This window comes from Branchiostoma lanceolatum, chromosome 4 (assembly GCF_035083965.1).
Source record: "Branchiostoma lanceolatum isolate klBraLanc5 chromosome 4, klBraLanc5.hap2, whole genome shotgun sequence".
Classification (NCBI taxonomy): domain Eukaryota; kingdom Metazoa; phylum Chordata; class Leptocardii; order Amphioxiformes; family Branchiostomatidae; genus Branchiostoma; species Branchiostoma lanceolatum.
In genome coordinates this window covers 16397502-16421771 of record NC_089725.1, presented here as the reverse complement: position 1 = coordinate 16421771, position 24270 = coordinate 16397502, and the positions used below count along the sequence as shown (strand labels likewise).

The window sequence follows — 24270 nt, the reverse complement described above, 5'->3', positions numbered from 1 at the left end:
ACATGTTACGATCAAATCAAATAAAATAAAATCAGATCAGATCAAATCAAATCAAATCAAATCAAATCAAATCAAATCAATGCAATAGCTCTCAGTATTTCCACATATAACACAACTCACTTAGGCGTAGTCACGTACGTAGAAACTCACAAGTCTGGCTATTCATATGGCAGCCAAAGGTTTATGTCGGAGGTGGCGTGGCAACTGCATAGTTTGAAATTCTTGAACATGTGTTCCCCGATACGTCTGTGATGTAAAGTGAACTCTTCACAGTCTGTGTACTTATCTAAAATTGCAACGTAAATTGTACCCGTTACAAATGTTGGAAATGAAAGCGCTTACGTACGGGCGGAAATAGCCCTGATTTCACAGACGCCACACTGCCATATTTGATATGTGGAAAAAACAACCTGTACCCGGTAAATATCTTTTGCGGTCTGCGTGAGTTTACCTAGCGTGTCTAATGGATAAACTATTGAAGGCATGTGATCAATCATGTACAGGTCCAATTCCAGTTTACTCAAGTACCCCTTGCGTCAGCTGAAGTCCTTATCTGTGCCTGTCACAGGTGGTTGTGACGTCAGAAGCCCAGCTGAGTGGAGATGGAGAATAGCTATATCAGCAAACAACGTTCCGACGCACAAATGAACTGCCACTAGAGAATCCTTTTCCTTAGACATAGCAATACCAGGGTCAATATTACTAATAGAAACCTAGTCTCGTAGGGGGAAGATAAATCTTTAGAAGCGGGATTGGAGATTCTGTCGTCAGCGAGATGAAGTGTGGGGTGGGGTGAGAGACCCGTGTAGAGACCCTTGGCTAGTGTGGTGAGAGGTTCGGTTCGGTCGTAAGTCCTCACGACCTGAGCACACATGACATGAGGACACTAGTCAGCCCATGGTCGATGAACTGCGCAAACGCACTGAACAGAACAGGGCTGTTAATGGATTGCACTCAACTCAAGAGCTCTTTGTCTTCATTTTCCGCCGGCGCGAGGAATGAATCTCCACAGGTGGCTTACCGCAGGTCGCACGGCCGTTTGAAGGCGTAACGTCATACGGTGCGTGGGTGTTTCGATGGTAACATCGTTTACCTTTGTGGGCGAAATCCTCGCGCTGATCCTCCTCACTAAACATTCCATCTGCTTCTGCCAAATAAGCCGCCATCACCCTTCCCCGTGCCCTCCGTGACAGTTAAACGGTCTGCGTTAACAACATCAGTCTGTGCGTCAGGAGCATCCTGTCATCCTATTCTTCTGGGGAACTCATCTGTCTGCATCATTTACCTGGCTTACACGGAATTCACCTGGTCTCAAGATGCTGATGAGGTCATTTTGGAAAGGTGGGATGACAGTAACGTCTGTGTCTAGGCTTCCTCCACTTTGTTTGGTCTCACTTCAGTGGTTTGGACTGTGTGATTTATAAATGTATGGCTAGCTAGCTCCAAATGAGGGTATAGATACTTGCACTGTATGAATATTTTCTGTATATGAAATTTAGTATATCAGCATTTTATGTGTGGTGAGAAAGGCCTCGTACCACTCTCACGCAGTGGCCGTGTATAAGTGGTATGATTGCTCTAGCATGCAGTCTCTTACAAGATAGAAGCCACGGCCGCGATACTTGAAATTCAATTTTTGGGTGAGCTGATATCTGCTCCGTCATTTGTTAATGTTTACATTTTGACTCCACCCGCTCTGAAAAAGTGGTTCGGTGGATTTGATAGAAGGAATTAAAGCCTACTACTTTAAGACATGTTTTATGGCTTACATTTTTCCTTAGATGGGCGTCTTTTCGGTGTTATTCACTCCCGTTAGGTAAACCGTTCTGAGGTAATGAATAAATCAGTGGGATGTAAAACCCTTGGTCACGAAGCAAGATATCATGAAACAAATTGGATTTCCAGCTTTACATGGTCGTAGGCAAACTGTAAAAGCCACGTGACTGCATAACCACGCTCTTTGCCCGATCAGTGAAGTAGAATGCCGGATAGCGCAGAATGTTGTTGGCAAAGCGTTTCGTTGTTGTGTCTGCCTGAAAATGTTTTCTCCATGTTTGCACCGACTGAAGGAGGAAACAAAGTTGAGATAGGGACCCGCACGAAATCCAGGCATATACTACTTGCCAGCAGTATATAGGAGATAGCTGCCAGCATATGCCCGATGTTTTCCGTGCGGACTTGAGGGTTAGGGCCACTCCAGAATATTGGAGAATCGAGCAGGAGGATAGGTGCCATGCTAAAGCTGTCAATACAAATGAGTGTTTCTCTAACTTTCTGCAAAAAGGAAAATATGCCAACCTGAAAATGCCGATGCCAGACTGTCTGGGAGGTCTGTTTCTGACTGTCACCTTGTATCCATCCATGCCGTTTTCTAGATACGCTTTTTAAACGTTTTCCCGCCAGGGGACGCGCCACTAGTTTGACCCGTTTTAACAGCAGCACAAATGAATAATGTCAGTGCTTTGGAAGGCTGAAAACATTAGGCTTGTTGCTCTCAGTCTCAAACACTGGCAAACTGATATCACAAAATAAAACATTTGCTGATGACAGGTGCCTCTGTCGTCTTGGGTTCTTGGATACTTTATTCACCCCATTAGCTATCAAACGACCAGTAAGAGGCTAATCTTCCTGAGGTACAAAAAAAAACTCCACACAACTACAGTTCCACGACCCCATCCCTTCGCCAACTGATGTTAACCTTGTTTATTCTGCAAATGAGGACCTCATTTGCATGAATTATGTCAGTTGACCATGTTCTCTCCCAAATAACACAAGTTGTTCAAAGTATGAGAGTCTTATCTTAACAAAGAAGGCCACGCTATCATTTCCTCATGAATTATATAAATGAGGCCATCATTTGCATGATTTATGTCTGATAACGTCCACATTTGCTTACCTTCCAAAGGCTGTAAGAATGAAATCCCCATCATTACCAATATGGAATTATAGTATTTTGTCATTGTTTATGTAAATTAGGTCTTCATTTGCATAATTAATATTTATCGATACTCCTCTCTTTCTCAGTTACACATGTCACGTGTTTGAGAGCCCTATTACGGAATGCAGCGGATTTATACACTTTCCTTATCAATTATGCAAATTTGCTCCTGATCTGCATAATAAGCAGATGATTTTGATCTACATACTAAATGTCATGACGATCCGTCTACCCCTTCTTGAGTTATTCTCTTTCAAAGATGGAAACGAAATCGTCTCCTGTAATCTTATCATTTTGAGGTCTCAAGAAGACCTACCCACATACCAAGGAACCAGGTGTATTCTTGAGCTATCGTGTTGACACACACACACACGCACAGACACACACGCGAACGCTGACGAAAACGCAACCTTCTCGGCTGAGGTAATCAAGATACAAACAATATAAACATTATTACATACTATATTCATCTGCAGACCATTTCTACATTTCGTCTTGATTTTCAATCCTTGATGTGTGTTTCCTGCCGGTTAACAAAGGCTATTGATGTTTCCGCTTAGTATCGATACCATGCATAATTATTGCTTTGCCTTTTATCTATTTTTGACCTTGTCATGGCAGCTCGAGATCCCACATGAGCAGGTGTTAGTGACGTGAATGTCTGCTCCTGTATAATAACAACTCGGCGTGTGACGCCCAGAGATGCTCCGGGTTTCCACGTGACGGGCTTCAGGTGTTGTCAATTTGTCGCTAAGGATGTTTGCCGGCGAAGCGTGTGGGAACTGTATGACTTTAGTCACTTCACACAGAAAGCCTAGGGCATTACCTTGTTTGGTTGACGCGCACAAAACTTTGTTCAAATATCTCTGGACCCATTATGGCAGACAGATTTGTCCTCACTCATGATTGGAGTTTGACAAATTACCGGAAGGTCACCTCTCAGAATGAGATAATAAGCGGCACCATGCCATAGATCTGGGCACTCTATGACGTGTAATTAATCATGCTTACTGAAACCGCGCTGCAAGCATGTTGAATACGAGACTTGATATTTGCGGTTTTGAGTAAACCTAAGTGAGGTAGGCAGTACGCCCAGATCATACAAAGCAACACACACCTCAGCATGATAGGAGTTGTTTTGGTGAATACAACACGTATTAACTCAATATCTATCACTCTCGAACCGGAAAAATTTTTACACTCTAGCTATCTAAAGCCGGAAAAAAAGCAAACTAGAATTCCACGACCTTATACCTTCGACAGATGATTTTAACGTTTTCAACTGATGTATTATGTGTGGTTCTCATTCATCAAGCAAATAAGCTAATAATTTACATGAATTATATCAGTTGATCATCTTCCCCACCCAAATAGCAAAAGTTGTCTTAAGTATGACAGTGTTATCTTAACAAAGAAGGCTATTCGAGCATTTTCTGATCAATTATGCAAATAATTACCTTATTTGCATAATTCATATTCAACCATGTTCACGTTTACAAAGCTTCCAACTGCCACAAGTATGAAATTCTAGTTATTTACCAATATGGAATTACAATATTTTTTCATTACTTATGCAAATCAGGTCTTCGCTTGCATAACTTACCTATTAATGTCCTACTAATTCTCAGTTACATAAGTTACATTTTTTGAAAGTCCTTTCATGGAATGCAGTGGGTTTATGAATTTTCACCATTAATTATGCAAGTTAGATTCTGATTTACATAATCACCATTTCATTATATCAAGCATCACTTTTGCTATCCACATATCAAAAACACGTTGTATACAGTAATAGCTATCGCTTTGTGTTTTGACCACTAGCTGGGGACACTCCCTGTCAGAAGGGGAATATCTGCCCCATATGTAGACTGACAGATGTTAGGTGCCACATACGGCGGATTTTTAAACTTTCCTCGTTAATCATGCAAATTAGGGGCCCAAATGTCAGTTTGAGATTTCACAAAGACCTACCGACATGACCGATATACCAAATATTGAGACAATCCAGGCATTCTCGACTTATCGTATCCACAGACACACAGAACCACGCTCGGAAAAACCTAACCATCTCGGCGAAGGTAATAATCACCAAGACCTCCAGCTGGATAGAGCGAGCTAAGTCACTTTAACGCTAGAGTTGCAATTTATTTTCTGTATCATGTTTTGCTCAAGTGAAGACATGGCGGGAGCGAGCTGGAATTCTCGTATTTCTACGTAGAAAAAATCGACAAGGAATTAAAAGTTGCACAAGGAACTAAAAGTTGCTCTCTCTATTTAGGCAATGGCTTAGCCGGTCAGGTACTGAGAGGCCAAATACTTCCACTTGGACCTGACTGAGAACAAGCCAGCTGCTTCTTGGGTCTGATATTGTTGACCAGACTGCTCTATGAGTGCCCACTAGCGTTGTCAAACATGAAGCTAAGAGTGGAAGTTGAATACATGAGCAATAAATGTGTGCAATAACGTCGGAATACTTGCAATAAAACTTGTTCGACGAAAAAGGACAAATAAAATGACGCCAATACTTTGGTTATAGGGGCATGTTCTGTATTTTTCCACTCAAACAAAATGTCCCAACAGAAAATATATCGAAAGTAATTAATTACTGGTATGATGAACAATTGCAAGGTTGGTAGCCATACTACATCACGTTAGCACAGAATAAGAGTGATATTTCCTGTTGTATAGATTTCGTTGTGTGATTCTGTGAAACATTGCTCAACATGATTCATTGCTGATTGTTGTTTTTTCATTATTTGTAAGCTGCGACAAGCAGGACCACAAGCAAAAGGTAAACCTCTCATGTCATGTATGTGTCATTGTTGTTGTTGATAGTGGTGGTGCTGGCTGTGGTGTTGTTGTTATATGCCGGAGAGTTGTAAAGATCCAAAGGGAGGGGATCATGGCTGCCAGTCTCTTGAACACAACGATACAATATATACGATATCCCCCTGTAACATCAATCTATTGCCTGCTCCTTAGAGGAGACGTTTACTCTAACCTTTTTGCATTGTCGTTTTCACTTCTCTGGTATCTACTTCAAGAACGTTACAACATCATTTGGCCTTCCAAGACTTACAAATTACACGTGTGACCTGTTTTCTGAATAAACGTTCGCCTTGCACATCGCTAGCGCTAGCGGGTGTTCTACAAAAGAAAGCATCGCTTTTCAGTATCGTGGGACTCTCAGTGCCATTAGCTTCTAAGTACTGCTGCAAGACATTTATGTCAGAGTACTTATAAAGACGAAAATATGATTTCCCACCGTTTTTTCGCTGTACCAGCGATGGCGGTAGTTGTATATCTGCCTAACTTAGTATCATGAACCTACCTTGCCATGTATAACCACTTGCCTTTACATATCAGGTCAAAGTCATAACGTTACATGAACAAAATCAAATTTTCTTTCAGCGAACAGGTATACAGGATTTTAAACAATACACACTAACTTGAGACAAAAATGGTACTTAAAACCCACGCTCAACATTCTTACCACGTTCAAAAGTACTCAACCGGGAATTCTTATGAAGTTAGAGCCCTCTAAATCGTGAGTCCCTTCAATTCTCGGACTCCCTGTTATCTCTGCCCATGGGCCCTGTGTACATATACATACCTCGCTGTAGCGTTATCTCTCTATGGAAGCCGCGCCTGGTGCGATAGCTAGGGCTCATACATTTAACGTCAATTTCACGGAGCTGGACAGGCAAATGTATCTCCAGACTTTACTCATATTTGGTCTTCAGTTTGAATTCACCCTTTCCCTCTCTATTTAACGGTCAAATGTCACATTCGGTCAGTAGCCAGGGCATTGGGCATACGAAACTCGGCCTTTTTTATTTTATTTATTTATTTATTAAGCTTCACAGAATAAAATTCTGAGAGGTGTTGACAACAGGATCGATGCATCCTTTACAAGGCCAACACCTCCAGAGTACATTTAAAAACAAATAAAGAATCATCACTAATATCACAATACATACAAGAAATGACAAGGCCTTGGTCACCTTGATCATAATGAGCTTACAAACCTAGATATGCAGACATCGTTTTATCGGTAAGCAATTACGCCGTGGGCCTACTGGAATACCGCAAGACCGTTTGATCGATGGACAGGTTGGAAAATTGTGATTATTAAATGTTTCATGTGAACCGGTCAATTTCGGCAGGTGATGACCTGATAGGCAATCTCTCCAACAGTCTAACCACTTCTTTTGTGCGCAGCTTTACTTCGTCATTCATATTAACTAGACGTAAAGGTGACGTTAGCCTCACCTTCCCCGCGCGCGTTATCTCCAGACGAGAGAGTCATTTGACCAAAAGTAACCTTTAGCTTTTCCCGAAGAGACGCGATTACAGATAACGGTGAAGAGTAACAAGATTGGCAACATAAAAAGATGTTGCCATGGCGACGGTGGTCTCTGTTAATGTTTTCGTTTTTTTTTAGCCCACATGCAAATAAGGACCTCGCATAAATCATATCAGTTGATCACCATCTCAACCCAAATGACAAAAGTTGTCCAATGTACGAAAGTCACAAAAAGTATATTGTACCATTTCCTCATAAATTATGTAAATGAGGCCCTCATATGCAAGGCTTGTGTCTGATAGTGGCCACATTTACTTAACTTCCAAATGGTGCAAGAATGAAATCCCCATCATTTACCACTATGGATTTATAGTATTTTGTCATTAATCATGCAAATTAAGTATTTATTTACATAATTGATATCTATCGATATTTATCTCTTTCTCAGTTACATATGTCATGTGTTTGAGAGTCCTATAATGGAATGCAGCTGATTTGCAAACTTTCCTCATTGATTATGCAAATCAGATATGGATTTGCATAATTGGCATATCATTATGTAAATCATCACTTAAGCTATCTACACACCAAAAATTATAATGATCCGTCAGACCCTTCGTTCGTTATTCTCTTTCAAAGTTTATTGCAATTTAATTGCAAATCAGCTATTGCAGTTCAAGTGAAAGCCGCTAGGGGGTCAAAATCTACAGGACCTATTTTCCTAACAAAGAGCTATCCACCACTTAAAAATCATGACCATAGCATGTTCAGAACACGAGATTTGAAAAGCTAAAGTTCCCCTGCGGTACCATAGAAAGTTGCTAGGGGGCCCAAAATCCAATAATTTTAAGGTCTTGCACAGACCAACCCACCTACAAAATATGAAGACAATACATCCAGGCATTCTTGAGTTATCGTCCCATGGACTTTCACATTCCTGTACAATTCCTAGAATTCTTGCAAACTGCACACAATATATATCAATTTGGTTCGCCCCTGAGGCGTCGCCAAAAACAGTAACATAGTTTAAATGTAACTGACGGAATACTTCACTTGTGGTTGCTAATTCTTCCTCGATATCAATCTCCTATTCGTGCAGGCGGCAGAGTCCCGTGAAGAGGTCATCTACAGGGGTGAGTATTCACATTTAAGTTTTTAGATACCTTTTGATGGATTGAAAAAAAGTTTTAAGAGCGTGTCTTGTAATAGTCTAAGAAGAATGCTATAAGGCAACAACCTCGGATCAAGAAAGAGGGTGAATACTTGGAGCGGTTGGCGCTACATTATCTAAGGTACACTTTGATCTGGGGCCAAAACAAAAATACCCAGGAAATGAAGCATTTCCTTGTTTTTCCTTGTTAAAAGAAACATTAGCAGCCTCACTGACTGACAGTATATGTGCAAAACACACCGAACTGCGTTCCAACTGCGCGCGCCAGCTTTGTTGAAAGAACGGATAACATATATATGAATTTTACCTGTCGTCGATTTCTCAGAGACAAATTGTTCATGCGTGATCCCGGGGAAGTCTCGGGGTGAATCAAGTGATACATGAAGGGAGATTGGGGAGACATTGTAGAGAGGAGAGACTCGCTGATTATGAGAGAAGCTGGTCACGGGTCGCTGGTGTAACAGAGCAGGATGGGAAAACAGACTTGATGAACACCAAATAGCAACCAATTTGTTACATTTTGGTATATTTGCAATGCTCTCCACCGGTAGGTATTGTGCGTTTATATGAAACGCCAAGCAAACACTGCTATGGAGGACAAAGATAAATGACGGAAACAGAAATGATCGAAAAGGTTAGAATATGGCACACACGGAAATACTACAGAGGGTGTGTGTGTACTGTTCTGCTGTCGTGGTTTTCGGACAGATCTGGCAGATCAACGAAACTAGCAGAGTGGCTAGAAACTGAGGCACTCCAGGATTTACACAATGCCAAAATCGTAAAGTTTTATTTAGTTTTTCGTCAACATGTGCAACAATAGTCTGACTATACCGGGGAGGCTTTTTAAGACCTACGAATAGTGTTTCCAGTGACAGTTACATGAACCGTAGTTACGTCTCATTTTACAAATTGGAATGCATCTATGTTGAAACAAGGCTGAACGAGTCCCGTAGCTCAACTGCTAGTCTCTTGGTAAAGCATATCGGATGGTTGATCTGATTTATAATCATTCTTTGGTACAGGAAGGAAAAGAACCCTTGTCCCCATTATGGTTAACACTTGGCCGTGGGTGACGCAATAAGGGCGTCTTTTCAAATCAATTTACTCCTTTGAAGTGCGGGAGATGTGTGCGTATCCGCCTCAAATTGTCGCTTGCGAATAATAACTGCACCGCAATATGCTCAGTTTAGTCAATGTAAGGTCCCAATTACGCGACCTCACGGGAAAACAAAATGACGTATCAAGTTTTCACAAATCCACACAGCTTGTGCGTTGATGGCAGCACCCAGCCTTATGACGTCACGTAACGTTACCGAATCTGTGGCGGTGAATAGTGACGCAGCGTCCACCACCCAGTCTTACTTGTAACGTTGCCCGCGGTTCACAGTTAGCTTTAAATGTGACTATCGAGCGGTGACTTAGTGCTGATACATACAGAAACTCTGAGTGAGTGGAGACATCTTCGAAGACACGCGAATGTTTAAATGGCTGTCATGGATATTTGGACCTGGGGATCTCGAGAAGGTTAGACATGTCCCTTCTCCGTGTAAGCACGGCGGTTGATAAGGTAAGTGCTTACCAGATCGTTAACTGTCCCGTAGAAGACTAACAAACCGTGCAGCTCTATACGCCCCGCAACAGTTAGGTAGTGAGTTTTATCAAACCATCTGCAAATTGTGGCAAATTTTGTCATGTCTTTTAGATATCTTGTCAAGGTGTACCCACGTTTCACCACACCGTCTGCATTGGTGTCGTCATTCTGCAACTTTGAATATCTCTAGCGTTCATTTTCAGGAGGGCCGCTTACACATGGCACCTGCGCAAAGATAATTTGTTATCTGTAGGATTCACTTTCTTATCGTGCAGATGAAGGCAGATAAAGCCAGATAGTCCCCTCCAGTCCGAACCACTTTACAGCCTCAGTGTTAATGGAGTGAGCTCGACAACACGACTTGTTGTTTGTCTATATCTTTCGTATGACCTTTTAAAATTTGGAGGTCCATATCAACTACCCTTTCGTGTGCAAAGCGCGTACCTAGTGATTCTGTGTTATTCTTTAGGTGGGTGTTCCAGTTTGTTGTGGTAACCTAAATCATCTGTAGTCAGTATTGCATCGTTGACATTTCAATGAATAAAAACATAAGTTTCCAGGAAATACATCGGGTGCCATGTCGTGATTGTCTGTGTTCCTCACGAACCAGGCACATTCTTGTTTTGAGGAACAAAATGTCTTATGTGCCACAGACATCTGATGTTGAAGCCAAGCGGAGATGGACGAATCCGCGTTTCTATGGAAACTACCACACAGGTGTTTAAGTGGGGTATTTGGGGACACTTTCATCGTAAAGATGTGTCTGATTCAATATCCCATTAGTGGGATAACCTACACTTAAATGTTGATACAAGGATTTCTCAGCATTACATACAGCATGCAGTCATGTGGTGGTGGGTGGAACAGGTTTGTTCGGCAGGCCCGTGTCCTAGCTGCTATGGCTAGCTTATTAGAAAATGTTCGGAACGTGTTTATGCAGGACATAACCCAAAATATGAGACAGCAATTTTCGTGTCCTTACGCCCTGAACTGACCTTTTCCATTTGATTGAATTCCAAGCAAGCAACCCCACCCTCTCATGTCACGTTTTTGCCATGTTTTTTTTTAATTTTGTACTTATATCCTAATTGTAAAATAATCATCTTGATTGAACGATCATATGTGTACTGCGCACAGAAGTAATGCTTCCATAAATCAGACAATATTCATTTCATAGTTAGACTTGGTCACTCGGATGTCATGTTCCTGATTGCACCAGGAACCATTCTGAAAGTTTTTAAAAAATCCTTATTAAAGGTGGCATTCATGACAATTTGTGCCGTCGTTTGCTGTTTAGATTCCACGACCCTGTCCTTTGCTTGACATAATTTCGTGATTAATGTCTGATACAGCTGCATCAGTTCTGCTTCAAATATTGAATGGATACAGAATAACACCGGACTTGTAGGACTGACACCTGCGACATGATAGCAGGGGAAATGTCAATATTAGAAGTAACGTTGTATCACTAAGCTGGCAAATTCCCGAGATTCTGTTAGCTCCTCGCTACCTGTAGTGGGCAGGGCAGGCGGAAAGGTCACGTCATCAGGCCCCCTCCAATAGTAGTGTCACGAACATGAAAACAAGCGGGACGTCTGAGGTAAAGTACATGTTAGCATTGTCAGTCCAAAACATCTAAGTTGAGCATGAAACGTCATTCGACTGTCTGCCTAATAGCCCATGTAATCCCGAACACTTAGTAGTTCAGCAAATAAGCCAAGCTTTGTGTCCTGTGTGAACTATAATCGGCATAACTAGACTAAACACCATAATCTGGCGTCATTTGGGGCAAGTCCTATATGTGAAGAACTCACAGTCGTACAGCAATGGACGCCTTCTGCGCCGCCGGCTTCTTACAAAGCTGAAATGAATGGTTGTGACAGATAGGAGGCTGTGATAACTACAGACCGGTATAATGCAGTGACGCACACACGATCACCTCTGCTGAAATTAAAACAGACACCGCTGGTTACATTGCCAAGGTACCTAACATTGGCGGCAACAGTGTGTACGTGTACCTTTCGAGCTTGTATGTGTAACTCTCTCCCTCTCTGTGCGTGTGCGCGCGCGCCTGTGCGTGTATGTGTATGTGTATGTGTATGTGTATGTGTATGTGTATGTGTATGTGTATGTGTATGTGTATGTGTATGTGTATGTGTATGTGTATGTGTATGTGTATGTGCATGTGCATGTGCATGTGTATGTGTATGTGCATGTGCATGTGTATGTGTATGTTTGGAAGTAAGATGGGGAAGAAGTAGTGGTAGTCCTTGAGATTTCGTTTTTGGAAGTTAGACAAAAATTAAGACGCGTAAACTCCTCTTGGGTTTTTATTTTCCCATTTGTAATACTGACGGTTGTATTTTATCCTGTGTCCTGCAGAGCCTGGGGATGCTGTCACGGAGGTGCGTTAAGGCTTTTCTTTGCGATTCAACTCGTAAAATCGTATTTTTGTGTGAGTGCGTCATATCTTAAACCTGTACAGGTTCCCCAAAATATTGAGTACTTATAGTTCCATCTGATCAGAATGCCAAGTAGCGTCGATCTAACGACGAGCGTCCGTCGCTGCTCCATTGCGCACTATAGTGACCGCTTCTCCGGGGACGGCGAGGAGAGCGACTCCCGGGAGGAAGACGGGGCGCGCTCCGCACATCACCAGGGCCGGCGGGCAGACGACATGGAGGACGACGCGGACTCAGACGACGTCTTCACGGACGGAGAAGGTCGGACGCGCCGCCATAGCAGCAAGAGGGACAGCGAAATGAGCCTAGTCGACCAGGTGTGTGACAGTGCGACTGGCTCGGCTAATTGTGGTAAAGGTTTTGCTGAACGGAATGCATTTTCATATTCGTGTTGTTCACCAGTACATCGTCGCGCTCCAAGGACTAGTTTAGGGCAGTTCAACGTGTCTGTTGCTTCAAGTGTTTATGAAATTTGCATAATAAGGACAAAGTAGACACTATTTGTCAATCGTGTCCAATAATAAGAACCTAACATTCATGATCAGAACAAGTGAACCATAGGGCAGTGTCCGATTCTGTGGTGATGTTCATAACACATGGAATACTCAAATCTATTAAATTGCATAGCCAGGTTTGTGTTTTAGCACCGTTAAGCGCATCTGCTCCATTTGTGGAGACACGCAGTTAGCACAAGCTGCACAGTGCTTATATGGATCAAGCTTTTTCCGGTACTCCATTGGCTTGATTTGAATCTTACAGTTGTCAAGACTATCAAAATATTATCGACATTTCAATTATACCGGTCACATTTTCCTGTTTCATGTTCACGGTATGTGCTAAGGTTGTTAGACCTTACACGTTATACACTTCATGTATCATGGCTGCATGGGTCCGTCGGCTTATCTTTCACCGACGCCAATGATTTATTGTTTAGGAAAATTCGTCTTTGTCCACATGCGTCAGAGCCGATATCTGCACAGTGTAATCAACCCGTCCAGCCACACCTATCCGTCTTCTGTACTGCCGGAGAATCGGTCATACATCATGACCCATGTCTAGACTTACAGCTTGCGTGAACATAATAGTGCACTGTTGGAGTGTCCCGTCTTTTCCGTCATTTTGAGGGTTCTAGATTGACAGAAAACAGACTGTACGTATGAAATTACTGTTATTTCAAACTCAATCTCCTGCCAAGATCATATATCAAAATCCTTTCAGCTTGCTCTAGCCCAGTCGTCCAACCAGTTTTTATAACAAGAAAGTACTTCTTTAGAAGAAGCTCTTTATAATTCAAAGAAGTTTCTTATTGTCGATTCCCCTTGTTATGTATCCGTTGTTATTTCAAGCACTGCTACCATGTACCCTGCAGGACCTACTGCTGCCTGAACTGCCCTCTGAACTCGACCTTGTGCTTGACCCTGACGGAGACCTGGCTTACTATTGGATGGTGAGTCATATATTCTACCTGTAGTACCAACTGATTTCAGGCATTCATGAATCAAGGTTATTTTATATCGTATAGTAGACTTCTACCATGGCAAATCAAGAGAATATTCATTCCTCCTATATGTGATATACTGCTGTAAAAAGAGAAAAACTTTGCTATTTGTTTAATACCTTATCTGTCTTTAAAAGCTTTGTGCTCTTAGACTGAGACATGAACTCATGAATGAAACAACTTCTAGAAGAAGTATTCCATAAGGCAGCCCGCAGCCGATGGCTCTCTGCCAAGCTTCGGCCATATGTAATTTACAGTCGCGATGTTTGATATGTGCTCCGCTGATAAATTACCCAAGTTTGTTTGAACAGTGGCAGGGATATTTTGTCCTCCGCAGGGTGCAGTTGCTCTGGCGGTACTGTACAATTACTGGGTGATTATTCTCCGCCTTGCCTTCGTTGAAATGCGCGAGGAGGTAAGCATCTGTCCAGACAGGGGTAGAGTTTAACCAACGGCTAACTTTAAATGCAGTTAGTCATAAGAAAAACTTACACTATGGCACTTACAATTCCACGTCTATTACGGTTTGACACAGTTTTCTACTACATTCATCACACTATCTGCAACAGATCATGTTGAATACTTGTAACATGCACGTGTTAACTGTTCCACTAGACGTTGCATACCTGAAGGAAGCTTATCGGGTCAATCGCTCAACCTGCTAGGTTTGATATTGCAAGAGCTAAAGCTCTGTCTCCTTCATTTGCGGCAGTTCTTTGATCCCATCAGAACATCAGAAGTTCCTATTACTTGAAAAGCTGCGTGACTTAGCGTGCCTATCCTTGATATATCTGCTGCCGGCTAGACAAACAACACAATTACCACACGATGCTGGCGGAGCTGGACCGATTCTGTGACTAATCCTTCTAATTTACCCCGTCCAGGGTGCTCACCAGCTGGTCCTGTGTGAGATGGACCTGTTTTGTGATTTGGTTTACTTCTTGGATTTGCTAGTGCAACACCGAACAGGTTACCTAGAAGAAGGCATGCTGGTATGTATCTACCTTTTTGTCGTCAAGATTTGGCAAAACTTAATGATGTTACTTTAATGATTTTTTTAAAGAGTAATGGACGGTGAACGCTAAATCCATATTTTGCCACCGAGTGCAGGTGTTAGATCCGTACAAGTTGTCCTCACACTACAGAAGCCAGCCGTGGTTTTGGAGGGACGTGTTCGCCATCCTCCCGCTTCAATCCGTCTGCAGCCTCATGCTTGGTGAGTAAGATCAGGTTTATTGTTGGTTGCCATTCGATGTTTTAGACGATGTGAAGACCGTGTCGTTAGTTTTGGTCAACTGCCAAAGGGTACATAAAAACTCCATTAAGTTGGCATAGACCACTACTTAAGACATGCAAACAACATCACCATAAGCATCGTTAACCCCCGATCGTTAAAGGATCTACCTGCGACTACCAGTACCAAATGTGGATATCCAGCAAGAACTTGCAGCCCTCCTTTGTTCAGCAATCAAAAATTGGCCAACTTACGTACTATGTTGTGTTCTTTAGGAATTGTTCCCTTTCACACATGGAGCCAACTGTCAGGTACACTTTTTGACGTTTATTCCATTGCACAAAATGCTCTGAAATTCATTAGAAATTCTATATTAAACGAGTATCAGAGTCTATCTGGAAAGACAACAATCCCGATGGGAAAACTGCTTTATTACAAGATACCTATAAATAGCTTTCAGGAATCCGACTCAACACCACATATGTTGTATTTCATCATTCTCACGACACTACCGTTCTCCTGTGTAACAGGCAGTTCCTGTCTGCTGCTCAGGCTGTCTCGGCTGTTAAAACTCCACTCATTGGCTCAGTTCTTTGACGTCACAGACAGGTACGTCACAACTACTTTAACCCACGATATACTTGTTGTGACATGGTTTCGTTTGCACTCTTCTGATATTGTGACTTGTGGATGAAAATAGGTGATGGGTAGGGGTTTTGGTAAAGCAATGCCATCCACCATCTATGTGGAATGAGGATTGGATATTACTCGCCATATTGTGTTGGTGCACGTGTTTTCCCATTCAATCAAAGTCAGTGTATCTAATTTTGAGGGGATGCCCATATGTAGCGAAAAAGAAGCTAAGACTGTAACTGTTTGTTTCTTCCATGCTGTGCCAGCCGTATCAGCAATCCCAACAGACTTCGTGCATTCAAGCTGACGATGTACCTAGGTGTAGTGATCCACTGGGTGGGGTGTTTCTACTACATGTTGTCAGAGGTACAGTCCTTAAGAACTTCTGTCCTATCTTCTTACTGGTACACAGGGAATGCATACTGGCGTTGAAAAATTGCCTAGAAAAATCATGGTAAGCTTTGCAAATGACAAAGAGACGGAAGGGGTATTATCGACCTAGTACAGACTAAAGCCTTTCAAGAACATCTGTAGGACGTAGGAGTACTTCTTTCGAATTTATCACGTAGGAGTTATATCTAGAGTCCCCTTTGAAGTGTTGTTCAACTCTAATATTAGCAACTGTAGATCTGTAGATTAATTGTACGTCCTCTCGCTGTTGACGATAGTGCCTGTCAATCGTAAAGATGCAATAAACGGTAGGAAAAACAAACATGGCCATGAATTCTGTAAGCGTACCGAGGGCTGTTACAGCTTGGGGGGGAATTGGTTTGGTAAAATCTTATCTCCTTTCAATCTTCAAGTTGATAGTAAAAAGCGACGACACAAGACAATATTGTAGATGTCCACGGTGCTGAAATGATGGCTGCTGTGCGTCCTGTTTCTATTGCTAGCGAGTAGTAGAAAGTAATGAGTGTCATTCTTCTTATGATGTTGGCTTTCCTCTCCATGGTACTAAAAGTATTGATATTAATTTCCCTTTTCAGTACGAAGGTCTTGGAACCAATGATTGGGTGTACTCATCTGCACCTGCATTTAGAGATTTCGCGAGGTATTCCAAATTTGGTTCATTCTCTTTTACTAGACAATTCTTCGTAATAATTGCTATATCAGCAAGAAGCCAGAGAATCCAACTTCCTCATTAGTCCCCAATAATGCTGTGGTCACATTTACACCGGTGCCCGTAGGGGGTGTAGCCCCGGCCTGGCTTTGAAGCCACAAATTTTTCCCGGTGGACTGTCGGAAACAGTGTTTTCGCGATTAGGTTACGGCGTATTTTGGTCACCTGGTCCCGGCTTGATTTTATTTGCGAGTTTTCAAAATATCCGGGGTGTGCCCAAAATAGCCCTGTAACCGCAAGGTGTCTCGCGGGGTCACGTAGAGGCCACGCCCGAAAGTGCAAAAAACAGCCCGCACAGTAGCTGGCCGGGCCTCTTTTTTCCAACTGTTCATGACCATAGCATTAGCCAATGAGTAATTATGAATGTGGTGTCGGGTTGTCATTAGACGCTCTTCCTTTGAGCTTTGATTGTTTTGAAATGAAACATCCATTATATGTCGTTAATCTATCCTTAGTAAGTACATCCGCTGTATGTACTGGTCCACCATGACTCTGACCACCATCGGGGGAGCTTCCAATCCTGTCACCAACCTGGTGAGTTACTCCTTTGATAAGATCGCGTCCGATTTTGCCAGGGATGGGAAATCTACAATAGTACTAGTATATAGGGTGTTCATAACCTCCAATGTTAATATCGTATAGTGTTGCAAATGATTATTATCCCGTTGTCCCTATCATTGCAGATCAGACTGCTAATGCGAAAGAAACATAAACTTGATTTCCCATATGATTTCGTTGGGATAGACAAGTGCTCATCAATCATTTTACAAACCTTGAGATACAATATTTAAGCTTAGTAATAAATCACTACATATCTGAGGGACTAGCATAAGCTCTTTGAGTGATTAATTGCAGAGTTCCTGTCATAATACACAAGACTACAATTATCAACATTTCCCCTTAATGGGGACACTAAAAGTAATGTTTTCCCCACGTCCGCTCTATCCCGTTCTAACGCCAGGAGTACATCTTCACGGGAGTGACGTTTCTTATCGGAGTTTTTGTCTTTGCCGCTGTGGTGGGGAACGTGGGTGACGTCATCAGCAACTTGAATGCTGCCAGGACTGACTTCCAAAACAGGTGATTATCCCGCTATCCATGACGTGCTATTTTGTCCAGAAGAAAACTAAACTGTTGTCTCATACCGGAATGTAATTGTGGGCCACACATAATTTTGATTGTCATCAACAAACGTGGTTTTGAATTTCCTCTCATCTAAATGTTGTTTCCAGCCGGAGATGTGCACATTTCGGAAAAGGTCATGATAACATCTTCTAACATTAACAATCGTCCCCTGTGCCACTACAGGATGGACTCAATCAAGCTGTATATGACGCATAGAAAAGTGCCAGAGGCTCTGCAAAGTCGTGTCAAGAGGTGGGCTGGCTACGCCTGGCACAGGTAAGACTGGTCTACTAAGGCACTGCAGTCATGTTCCTGCCGTTGTTTCTGATTAAGACGTAGCTTTTCATGGTCTGTTAGATCGTTATTTCAGCGACGGAATAGTGACATCAGAAGATTTTGCTGTTTGCTTGCCCCCCTGTTTGTTTTGTAGTTGCCTTCTTCTTTATCTGCGCTGATCAGTACAATTGAATCATATAGACTTTTTTTATTTCCTGTGTGTACTTTGCATATTTGACATTGACTATTAAACAATTATTTGACATTGATGATAGAAACAGGGGCGTCCAAACCACACCATGCCATAATCTTCTAAATACACCATGTCAATCAAATGGATCTTAGTAGGGTGCCCCTAAATGAATTTTTGTAGGCATGATGCATCAGACGGATTTCAACATGCCGTAGTCTTGGCGCTTCAATTCTGGTCGACTTTTCCTTTAGCCTTTTATGTATAGTCCTGCAGTGTTTTAAATTCGAGCGAAACCATCGGTACAAATGAGCAAATCCTTTTAGAGTAGTGGCGAAGGTGTGAAGCCTAATCCAACCTTCTATCACTAGCTTCATACATCACCCCGCCCACGTCATCACTGTATCATTCTTATCCCAGCGTTACCGGCACAATCGTGTTACCTTCGGGTAACCATGACTCTTAATGCAAATCTGTCTTGTTCTACCGACACATATTCCCGAATCCCCTTCTCCTGGTTGTAGTTGCTATTGTGTAACAATGAATCTAGGGAGTTCTGAGTCATCCAGCTTGATCCAGCCGCTACATGTCAATAGCTCACCTCCTGAAAGTTTTGCAAGTCAGTTAATCTAGCATTGTTTACACTGTAGTGTAGAACGTAACTAGACTTGTTTGACAGTTTTAGAGTGGCACTGTGTTCTCCAAACATGATGATGGAGCGTCCTGTCGATATACAGGAATGTATTGTCGATTTCGTACTTGTATAGGATGATGATAGTGCCCAGATTTGCTACGACTAGGCGTCCAACGGGACATACTTGTGTCATTGTGCAGAACACAGGCCCTGGACGAGGTGTCTTTACTGGAGATGCTACCGGAGCGACTTCGGGCAGAGATAGCCATACACGTGCACCTGGAGACACTCAGGAAGGTAGGGACAGTTCACTTTTTCAGGTGAAGGGTTGAAACATTGAAGAGGAGTAATAAAGCCCACCAATGAATGCATAAAAAAGGGACAGAACGAGAGAGCAGTGATTTCTTACGTATTGTGTTCTAGTAGAAGCCAGGAAGGCACCAGACACAAGGTTGACGACTTGTCGTGAGACGTTAGTAACGTGACTATGTTCCTGTGTAGGTGACGATTTTTGAGGACTGTGAGCAGGGATTACTGTGTGAGCTGGTACTGAAGCTGCGCTCCCAGATCTACTCACCTGGTGACTACATCTGTAGAACGGGAGAGACAGGTGGGTACCGTGAGGACTCTGGTAGATGGTTGTTCACACGGAGTACTGAAATAAACTTTGACCTCTAAATAAAGGAAAAAGGTAACTAGTGTGTCTTTTTGACACATCTCTTATTCTATGAATGCACAATTATAAGCGTTTCCGATTTGATGTGTTTATCACTATCAGACCTCCGTTTTTTAACATCATGGCAAAAACATCAAAGGCAAAGTTTGATATGCTGAATGCAGTACCTGGATCGCGACCTATTAACACATCCTCCCTCTTCCAACAGGCCGTGAGATGTACATTATAAACCATGGTACGGTGCAGGTAAGTGGCCGACATATCTCCTTGCTATTGTATTGGCCTATAGAACTCCATAATCTTTGATGCTGCAATGTTTTTAATACGATTTCAGTACCTCCACTCCAGCGCACCCTAGTTCACAATCAACGTTATCTATGATACTATTTGATAGCGAGACTTTCGCAAGGTTTGGGTCTATGAGTACTGACCCAGCACAGAATTCGACCTTCTTGCCTTGTGCCTGTTTTGGCTTCCGTGAATTGTAGACGATCTCACTCGATTGGTTCTCCAGATTCTGGTGCCAGAGAACACTACCGGGGAGAGGAAGGTGGTGGCGACTTTGACCAAAGGAAACTCCTTCGGCGAGATCAGTGTCTTAAAACTGGATGGAGGCGGCAACAAGTGAGTACATGATAGAAGAGATTAACGTGGTACTGTATTTGAACAGAAATTCCGCAACAATTTTGATTTGACGTGGTTTCACTTACAACGGCTATTGGATGATTTTATTTTCCTCGTCTCCTTTACCTAGGAGAACTGCTGACGTCATTTCTCTTGGATACTCGGAACTGCTCGTGCTTTCCCGGAAAGACCTTTTGTCTGTAAGCATGCCTGCCTCTCATTTTTACTCAGGATTCACTGTATTGTATCATGCAAGCACCATTTAATGACCTTGTATGTTTTGAATAGACTAGACATATGACACAGTGACGTGTAATATCAACATGATTTCGTGACGATGACGTAGATGATTGTTGCAGAGAAGAATATGTCTCATAAACAGATGGAGGTGAGGAAGAAAATATGTCAATTTCAGAGTTGAAAGAGAAATGCTCGCATTGAATAAGCTGTTCTCTTCCTTTCCAGGCTCTGATTGAGTACCCGGATGCTAAGAAGCTCCTGGAAGCCCAGGCCAAGGAAAGGTAGGTTTGTTTCTTTGTTTGTTTGTTTATCTATTTCACCCTATGTTGATATGTATTTTGGGTCATTTGATGAGAATAGGGTGTATGTAATACGTTACAAGTATAGCATATTGCTTGCATAATGGAATTTTAGAATAACCATTTCGATTATTTCTATCAGTCATCTTACACTGCCGGTAGATTCAGAAGTCAGAAGGTTTGAACGTTGCTTATATCTTGTCAGTGTTGTAACTCTTTTTTATGAGATAGAAACTAAGTCTAACCCTTGTCACTGTTCTTCTTTCAGACTTGGACAAAATAAGGAAGCAAGGTAAGCCTATTCTATAGCCAATGTCCAACATTCTCAAACACAAAAATTGTACTTGTTCTTACTCTTATGACGTTTCTTTGAGACCAGTTTAGATCTGTCAGTCATTTATGTACTTAGTGCCCAAATCATTTGGGTTGAATCATGTCATTTAAATTCTGTGGTGACAACACAACACAAGCGAAGCTTTAGTAAGTGCATATTTTCAAAGAAGGCATTCATGAAATGATGACGGGAGAATCTGAGAAATATCCCTGAGAAGCACTTTGTGTCTGTCGCTTAGCGACTCTGGAGTTGAATGATGTTAACGTGATGCATGTTGGTGCAGAGGTGCGACCGATGCTGACGGCTTTGAGGCGTCCCAGAGTACGAATAGGAAATCCCACAGAGGGGGGAGCACGAGCGGGATCAGTCCGGGGAAGGAACTAGCCGAGCTGAGAAGTATCATAGAGGAACTCCGTACATTTGACAGTCAGGTATGTCAATATCAGCCAATACTAGGTAAATCTAATACATAGTTTTAGTTGCATTTTGTTCTTTTCTTTGAGAAAGTGAATGTGGTAAAGTTTACAGAAAGGCACATACTACTCTGATGGCGAAGATGCCAACAATTTCTACATTGTATCATCATTATTTCTTTTCGTTTTTGACTCACACACAGGTTACACGCGAAAGGGTTCGAGGTCTGTCTGAAAAGGTAACAATAGTGTCACAACGTGATTTTAACTTTTGTTGTAATTCTTTCTTTCTTTCCTTCCCTTCATTCCTACCCATTGGTTTTCTTTGCATGCTGGGCTCTTCTTGCCTTAGTGGCATGCTTTCCAAAGTTATCATTTGGCCAATAAGATTAGAGTATTTTGTGTACCTTTTTTTTATTCTGTTGTTATCATTGTGTGTTTTTTGTTAACACTAAAATCAACCTTAGACATTCTGATCAATTACATTTAGGGCATTCATATACACCTCTAGCCCTTTGATTTTATCCATCATTGGACACATCATTCAGTAATCGTAGGATTGATAATTTGATTATACTACTTTTAAAAGAACACCCTCCTCCTCTCAGACGAAGTATTTTTGTCTAGTGTGACGATCTACAGCGGCGGCTGAGCAGACGGCAGACAGAGCTGACCCGGGCGTTACGGCGGGTGTCTGTCCTGGAAAGTCTTCTGGACTCTGCTGGCTTACTCTCATCCATGCCTCAGCTCAATGGCGAACTCACGAGTCCAATGCAGAGTGATGCATCGGACACCGAGCAGCACAACCCTGCATTAGCCGTCCCGTCACCCCCGCATGCACGCCCACTGAGGAGACGGAGAAGCAGCGCATCGTCCGCGGGCAGTCCGCGGCGGAGGAGACGTTCTCGGCGGCGGAGGAGGGTAGAGGTGCCCGCTATCTGCGTCAACGGGGTGGAGAAGCAGGCCCAAGTTTCTGTAAATGTGGAGATGCCGAGTTCGGAGACCTCAGAAGGCTGCTATGTTTCTGAGACTAGTGAAGTGGGGCGGTTGCGCGTAGACTCCACCACCGCAGAACTTACAGGAAGTACGACAGACTGTAACACCACGGAGGGAAGCGACTTCGATGGACGATAGAGAGATAACCACTCGTGTTTGATCTTAACTTGTCCAATTTGCTAGAATCTAGTCTTCGTTTGTCAATCTATCGTCCTTTTGAATATTTGTTTACGTATAAGCTCTTTTCCCGTTCACGTACTTTTAACGCGTTGAGCGTAGCTATGTCGTCAGCTTGTGACAGTAAAAGTCGCCGAGAGAAATGCGTGGCCAGGATGTATTCTGTACAAAAATTAATCGGCCAGTATTTGTTATCTAATCGTGTAGTCTTGTTTCGTACAAAAGACGTATACAATCCTGTCGCCTCCTCTTGATACTAGCTACAAAAAGTCATTGAATCTTGTGATGCTTGTAATTCTAATGGCTGCAGCAGCTGCCCTTTGTGCTCAGAAATCCATTGATGGAGTCTTCAAGCAGATATCGGGACGGAAGATTGTAATGTTTGGGAGACCACGTCGGTCTTACGACAGGGCTGTCCGTTAATGGGCACGCTCCTTTCTGTCAATAAGTGGTATCAAAATCTACCAGTAAGCATAATGATTTCCTTGTATTTTTCCATTTAAGGGTCACGTGGTTTGGTCCCGTCATCATGAATCTGTGAGGTTTTAACATTTCAAACATACAGGACCATTTTCTCCTTTCCCTAATTTGCTTTAAAACAAGACAACCATGTCTCGTGTAACCCTGCTCACTGTTCGGTGCAAATAGAGATGACCTCTGCTCTGGCATTTTAAAATAACGAAAACAATAACCAAGTTTTTGGGATAGTTTCCCAGCCACAATTTGGGTCATTTCTTTTGTCTCGAAGATATCTGAGTGCTTTTACCCGGCTAACGTGGAAACTGACGTGTGTGAGCAATGACGTTAACGGTAAGTACAGGTGGCGGAGGGAACGGGCGCTTTGTGGTGACGGTTGAGGCGATACAGTACCTTGTTAACTGCACTAACGTACATTGAATAGCATGACAGATCATGATTATCCCATTTGGCACAATATTAGTGCAGAAGCTAAGCAAAAAGCCGAGCAATTCTATATGGTCAAAATAAGCCCCAGCCTTTCCAATGATATCAAGGCAGCTTAATTTAATCTCGTTCCAGACTGGAGGCTACTAAGGTCACAGCTGCGTTGATAAGCGTGAGATGTACCACTACAACACCCACAGGCTTTATTAGAATTGTTGAAACGCAGTAGAAATTAGATTACCAACTGGATGTACGTCAGTTCAGAGTCCACCCCTTGGTAACGGGAGAATGTCTACGGTCGGTTCGTTGTCGTGAAACATTAGCTTTAGCTAAAAACAGACCCCGTGAAACATAAGATAATGCTTTATTGTGATCATTCGTAGCGTCATTAAGTAGAGTGCATCCCGAATAATATCTCTATTGCTAA

The 24270-nt window shown here is 42.5% G+C and overlaps 1 protein-coding gene across 4 annotated transcripts; it reads left to right on the top strand.

Annotated features, from left to right (window-relative positions):
- Window positions 1-702: 702 nt before the first annotated feature.
- Window positions 703-23601, top strand: LOC136432915 (cyclic nucleotide-gated channel alpha-3-like). 4 transcript variants are annotated; one of them, XM_066424557.1, is made up of 26 exons: window positions 703-1341; window positions 5702-5729; window positions 8344-8377; window positions 12392-12414; window positions 12596-12788; window positions 13841-13918; window positions 14307-14384; window positions 14854-14961; window positions 15080-15185; window positions 15479-15514; window positions 15734-15812; window positions 16103-16202; window positions 16823-16887; window positions 17412-17490; window positions 17918-18036; window positions 18265-18357; window positions 19382-19478; window positions 19683-19791; window positions 20066-20103; window positions 20372-20481; window positions 20612-20681; window positions 20947-21002; window positions 21289-21312; window positions 21638-21785; window positions 21971-22006; window positions 22395-23601. In XM_066424557.1, exons 1-26 carry the CDS (start codon window positions 1317-1319, stop codon window positions 22899-22901), a joined length of 2439 nt encoding a protein of 812 aa, XP_066280654.1. In that variant the 5' UTR covers window positions 703-1316; the 3' UTR covers window positions 22902-23601. The 4 variants fall into 4 exon arrangements, with proteins under 4 accessions (XP_066280654.1, XP_066280655.1, XP_066280656.1 ...); XM_066424558.1 differs by lacking the exon at window positions 15479-15514; XM_066424559.1 differs by lacking the exon at window positions 21971-22006.
- Window positions 23602-24270: the final 669 nt, after the last annotated feature.